Source organism: Larimichthys crocea, chromosome XIII, assembly GCF_000972845.2.
Source record: "Larimichthys crocea isolate SSNF chromosome XIII, L_crocea_2.0, whole genome shotgun sequence".
Classification (NCBI taxonomy): Eukaryota; Metazoa; Chordata; class Actinopteri; family Sciaenidae; genus Larimichthys; species Larimichthys crocea.
The window spans coordinates 42,193,599-42,200,356 of record NC_040023.1 but is presented as its reverse complement, the minus strand read 5'-3'; the positions used below and the strand labels follow the sequence as shown (position 1 = coordinate 42,200,356).

At 37.6% G+C, this 6,758-nt stretch overlaps 1 protein-coding gene across 1 annotated transcript; it reads right to left on the bottom strand.

Annotated features, from left to right (window-relative positions):
* Window positions 1-994: 994 nt before the first annotated feature.
* LOC113747507 (alpha-tectorin-like) lies at window positions 995-2,038 on the bottom strand. The gene is made up of 2 exons (XM_027287515.1): window positions 1,521-2,038; window positions 995-1,356 (listed from the first exon to the last, which is right to left on the bottom strand). The coding sequence occupies exons 1-2, from the start codon at window positions 1,542-1,544 to the stop codon at window positions 1,027-1,029; spliced, it is 354 nt and encodes a 117-aa protein (XP_027143316.1). The 5' UTR covers window positions 1,545-2,038; the 3' UTR covers window positions 995-1,026.
* Window positions 2,039-6,758: the final 4,720 nt, after the last annotated feature.

Here is a 6,758-nt window from a genome sequence, read left to right as displayed (position 1 = left end):
GCTGTCACATCCAGCAGTGCTTTTTGGATGGCAATGGGACCCTCACTGCATTTAATGGTGATAGTGGCACCATTACAGTGCCAGGATCCTTTGAGATTATCCAAAACTGTGACCAGTCACAGACATCAGATTGGTTCAGGGTGGTAGTGAAGTTGGACAGATCCACTGGAGATGTCAACTCAATTGTGAGTGTGTATGTGTTCTTCAGTGAAGTGTTGATCATATTCAACAACAATCATGAAGTCTGAGTAAGTGTCTTGATAAAGACATCATATCAGTCTCACATAACCTTAACAAATGAATGCATTAATGCAAGTGCTCTTTCTGTGTTCACAGATAAATGGAAAAGCAATGAATCAAACCACCTTCTCCCAATCAATGTAAATGTGGTGCTTTCAGGCAGTACAGTGAGAATCAACAGTGCTAACACACTTCAGTTGTCCTGTAGTTCAACTAATTAACTCACCATGAGTGTCAGCGATCAAGTAGCTGACAATGTATGTGGGCCATGTGGGAAGCTCAAGCCTGTTGACACAACACTACAAGGTCTGAGAGAGAGACTGTTGGTCTCTCTTAATGGGCTGAGTACTGGCTTCGTGTCACACAACATTGGGACATGGACAGCTCCTGAATTCCCCCAGTGGTAAGTCACATAAATGATTACTGAATAATGAGTGTTAGTAATACAATACATGTCAACTTCACAATTTGACACATTTTTTTCTGTTTCTTTTTCAGTGGTGTGTAAACTTCAGTCCTCCCAGTTTTTAATCAAATTATAAATCGGTAGTGATCAGCATCCTTCACTAACCAAACTGGCAGAATTATTGATTCATAGAATTATTTTTGTTCATGTAGAGAATACCATATTCGCGTATTGTCCAGTCTATGCTATATTTCAAACATCTGAAAAATATGCTTGTCTTGTCAAAATACAATTTACAGCTTTCAACTTTTCCAACTTTGTTTGTGAATATCTACATATAAGCCACTCAAAATAATAATGATATGCATTTTATTATATACTCAATAAGCAAACTGGTTGCCACTGCAGCCATCTTTACAGACCACCCCCGGTACAACCACTTTCCAGGCTGCTCCAAAGGTCTTGATGTCTTTGGTCACATTTCCATCAGGTAGCTCGAACTCATCTGTCTTGATGTCATTAAAACTGCCACACAGGTTACAGGTTTTGCCCTTGTAGTTTCCTGGAACAGTGACTTTGACTCTGTAGATCATATCATAGGTCACATTCAGACCAAAGTCAGTTATGATAGCATAATGAAAGCCCTCTTGGAGGACTTCCACTTGTCCATCATTGAGGTTAAGTGAAATGGTTGCCACTTTGCTATTCACCTGAAGAAAACACAGACAGCTTTGTTAAGCTTTACTATAAGTAAATTAAGTAAGTAAGTAAATAGCCATAATGTCCTTTCTGTTATAACTAGGAACTCAGGATTTTAAATGAATGAATAGAGAAACAGTGAATAAATCAGCAATCTCCAAAAAATATTACTAACCATGACTGTTTTAAGTTGGTTCATTCAGAGGACCAGGGTGTAGCCATACACCTCCACAGCAACAAGCTTGGCTACAGCCACATTTGGCATGTCTGTCTGCATCCATTTCTCATTCTCTACAACCACAGAGAAGGATTTGAGATGTGTGCCTTTCAGATGGCACGATTTAGCTGCGGTGTAGGTGCAAGTGCCTTGGAAGTCATAGTATTGGTTGTCAAAGTTTTTGTAGTGTGGATCTCCTTAGATTGTGCAGGTTCCATTTCCCAGTGGTTGACATGATCGAACGTTCTTGACCAGAGCACATTTCTCAAATGTGCCTCACAATTCATCTAGAGCAACAGTGACTTTTTAGAACATCTAAAAAAGTACAGTAACATTTGTTATTTGTAAGCACACGATATACTACTGTTTATAAAGCTTACCGTGCCATTACATGGCAGTTCTTGACCATTGTGTAGGTGTAGCCACCCATGAAGGTGTAGTAGTTGCTATCAAATGTGCAATAGTAAGGATCGCCAATGGCCCAGAGGGTACCTGCTCTGATTACTGGTGTTTTTTTGACACATGTTTCCTTTTCATCTTCTGAACATTTCATACCAAGAGAAGACAAACATTTGTATGTTCATTTTAATATATTGTATGATTACTAATACTAATACTGTACTGTTACGCTTTGTTATTTTACACTATATTCTATTATGCACTGTGCACTGTTTAATCATATTCTAATATACTTTTGTCAGTGTTATCCTATGTTGTATGCTATGCAATGTTAGAATATACTATATTATGCTATGTTATGCTATGCTATGTTGTATTGTATCGTGTTATGCTATACTCAATGATGTTATGCTGTACATTGCCATGCTATGCTATGCTATGCTATGCTGTACTGTGCTATTCTATGCTACACATTTTATTACATTATTCTCTGACTCATACTTTTAACCTACCTTCTTGGTCAGCAGCTGCAGGGGATCCGTATCCATTAGCATAAGCAACACCAAAACTGTAGACTCCAAATGGAGAGTTGGGGTGAGATATTTGATAGAAGTTTGCCCCTGTGCTATATTACATCTCAGCCCAGGAGAAATCACTCCCATCTACCTTTTGCCATTTGAAGTTAGTGAACTGGGGCTTGGGGTCAATTGTAATGCCATCCAGGTCATTGGTTCGAGCCACAACGATGATATTGTTGTAGAAATCATCCTGTCCCTCCAAGGACTAAGAAGTACCAAAATGATTTGTGGGCAGTATGGTAATCAGGAAGGGATCATAAAAGTCTAGTGCATCATTAGAGCCCCCGTTGAATTCAAATAGGACCTGGATACCCTTGTCAAATGTCAAATACATAGCATGTGGCCACTGAGAGTAGAGTTCCAGAGTTTGTCCTGCAAACATAGGGTAACTCTGGACCTCTCCATTAGTATTGATGGTAATTCTGGTGTTCTGGGATGCTTGGACGTAAATACTGTCGTGTTGATAAGGAAAGAGCGTATGATAAGGCACTGGTGCAATGATGAATTCTTGTCCCCAGCTGCTAACAGGGAGAAGTTGTTCATAGACGTGATTGCAAGAGGTGTATATCTGAACACAGCTATGTCCCAAAGAGACAGCAACAGGGAGGCGTGAGATTACTTTAGTACCCCTCAGGTTATCCTGACTCTGAATCTGAACAGTCTCAAACGGCTCTAGCTTTATGGTCATCTTGCTTCCTTTCCTGTAATATTTCCCTTGGAACATGACAGAGCCCTGCAAGTAAAACTCAACAGAGTTTTGCTCCTTATGGTTGATGATAGAAAACTCTTTAAAAGTGCCACTCTGAGAGCAGGACGGAGTGAAGATGAATTATTCAGACCCCCAGTCCTTCACTGGGTAAACCACAGAGGTGTCTGCCGTGTATTTCTTAAAGTTGAGAGACATCACGGTGACATCTTGGCTAGCCTCAATCAGCACAATCTGACGGGACCTTTTACTGCCTTGCATCTCTTCACTGTCTGGTAGCTTGAACGATACACTCTTACCAGGATTTCTTTCTCATTGACCTGACCCCCAGCAGTCACCTTGACCTTGGTGCTGCCTTGTGAAGTGGGCAAAGCTGTAACCTCAATGATGAAATGAGTGGCGCTATCATCACTCCCAAGGTTTTGCATGAAAGATGTGGCAAACTCTCTTCCTGCTGGCAAGGAGGAGCAGAGTCCTGGAAAAATCACAAACATAACACAAATGCCAGTGATAGAAGATTATTTTTTTTCAACAGTATAGAAATACATTGTTAAAAATAGAAATCATGCATTGAAAAGTTTTGTGAAGAAATATACTTCCAATAAAAGCATTAACCATGCTCCAATTTAAAGTAATGTATTTTATATTTATAATTATACATGTATATATTATAAATATCCATGCATTCATTTGTATGGTCCAGATGGTAAAGGTGAAGCTAATTTTAATGACCTTATGTACCGCTAACATGTGAATTTAAGTTTTATCTTAACCTAACCTAATCATAATTTGAATATGTTTTGTATTAATAATCCCAGTCTGCAAAGTAAATAGTTATTAAAGTTATCAAGTAAATAGTGGAGTACAAGTGTAATAGAAAATCAAATTACTTAAGTACGAACACCACCATGTAATAAAATATTGTTCTGACAGTTTCCAAAGTTAATATGAAAATTTAAATACATGACTATTAAATATTAAGTGATGCCACTACTGTATTTTATTTTCTAGAACACCTCTATATTTCTAAACATTTTAGGCATTTATAGTAGTAAAAAAATGTTTTTATAGTAGTATAGTAATAGTAGTAATAAGTTGACTTACCACCCAGCAATAAACCCTCAAGACAGCAGACCAGTCCGTTCATTGTTGATCTAAAATAATGCAAGAATAAAAATAACCATTGTTCATTGTGATAGCAACAGGACACACACGTAGGTACACAAACACTTGTCATGGAAACAAATATACAGCATTTATGTCTTATCTCACTTTGAGGTTATAAAAATTAAATAATGTCAGCTAACGAGCTTATGGTCATTTAGAGAAATTATGGACCACAAGTAGTCAAGAAAACAGGCAGTACTATAAAACAATAATAAAAAAGCACTTTCTCATGTATGAAATCATTTCAGTAAATAGGGTTGTTGGGTTTAAAGATTTCTGGAACAGCTTCACACACTTTCAAGGTGCACAGATAAGGTAAAAAACGTAAAAAGGTCAAAAATCCTTATACCAAGTACACAAGTTTGCTTCTAAGCTGCTAAAACTGTAAGCTGCTACAAAGAGATTTGCAATTCAAATGTTTTTAGAGATTTGTTTCAGGATATCAAACATTCTGGCAACGGAACAATTATCATATTAATATTTGCAAATGAATCTTACCTGAGCCATAAAAGTAAGGATCTGGATAAATGCCATCTTTTAATGCCTCCTTTTATTTGCCTTGGTGATGCAGAGAAAGCCAATTAGGGAGAAGGTGTCACGCTACCCGCACGGATGCCAAATCACCAACTCACTAATCACATGGAAAAGTGTTCTTTTTGCATGGGGACATGTCAGGTGGATTTTTAAAGCTTGTTTAAAGCGTTTTATACACCTACGAGGTGGGAGAATTTTCTCTCATGCAAATTTAATTCTTATCTGAGAATGGATGGGAAATATGTATGCTGCATTCAGGTTGTACAAATGTACTGCATGTTGACCTCCTGTTCAGACTATTTAAATGTTTGACTTAAATGAAACTAATCGACTTACAGCATAGATATTATTTTAGGTCACTTCTCAAATTTCTCAAAGCTTCTGACATTTCAGAAGCCAAAAAAAGGGTCATGCCCCCACACCCCAATTATTAAAAAACAAAAAAAAACAAAACAAAAAAAACAATCCAAGTTGAATGTAAACGAAATAATACCGTCATTAACTCTTTATTTTCCCTACATAGATGATATTCATCCGACTCCTTGTTTTTCCATGTCATTCAACCCCACTCACTGCAATAACACTATATCATCTGTATGATAAATGTGAGGACTGGCTGATGTTATAATATTACACAGTCCATCCAAATATTAAACATTTATAGGTAAAAGTAAAAATTCAACAATTCTGAAGGATAAGTTCGACATATGTTGGGAAAAAAAGTAACTAATAACAAATAACAATAATAAAGATCAAATCTGAGTTTCAATCGAGTAACACTAGGAGAAAGAATACCATTCCACTAAGTCACTGTTTGACATTTGCAGATTGCATTTGTGATAACGAAGCATATGTTAGAGGTTGTGAATGGTCATATCTGAAGTCACACCCCAACAAACACCTGAAACACAAAAGAGAACAATACTAACTGACACTTATTCATGCTGTCAGAATGAACTGATAAAATATCTAAAACAAAGGTAAAAAAAATGCTTGGAAAAAACTGTGCTTTTCAAAAACTTGTGATTCAATCAGTCAACAACTCTTTAACAGCACAAAGCAGGCAGCAGGAACGATTGTATGAGAACTGTTTGAATTGTTTCAGGGAGTGAAAAATAATTCAAGTGATTCACTGATTTTCAGAGAGTGCATCCTACATTCCTCTCATGTAGAAAGTCAAAACACCGCTGGTAGATAACAACATGAGACAAGATGTTCTGCTTTTTTGCTGGGTGTAGAGCATTCTTTGATAACGGTTTTTTGAAAACATGGGATTGAGGGAGTTTATCGTAAAGTCTGCTGAGTTTTGGAAAAGACATCTGTTGTTTTCGGTACCACGTTTCTGTGTGGAACAGTGTTTTCTACTCTTTTGTTCATTTCCCCCGAAAAAGTAATGGAAGTCATTCTGACATCTCTCCCGCACAGTTTAAGGTGGACACAGTTTCAGTTTAAGCAGTTTAAAAGCAAACTTGTGTGCTTTAACAATCACTATCCTACCATGTGGTTTATAACAAGTTCCTGTGACAAAGCCAAACAAGTAAAAAGATGGTTCAGATGGTTAGGTTTCATGGTAATGTTTTGCATTTGGTATAAGAATAAAAGTCTTGTGGGTTCACTGGGTGGTAAGACGTGACACATACTGCTTTTGCTGCAAATGTCAGCAGATATCACGAAAGTTCAAACTCATTTTGTTTTTATCTTGGCGGCTCTCAGCACACACACATACATCACTGCTTACCCTCACCCCTTCCACCTCCACTTCCAAGCATTTCACGCCCACAGACTCACTCCCCTCGCCCATATAAACTGGGT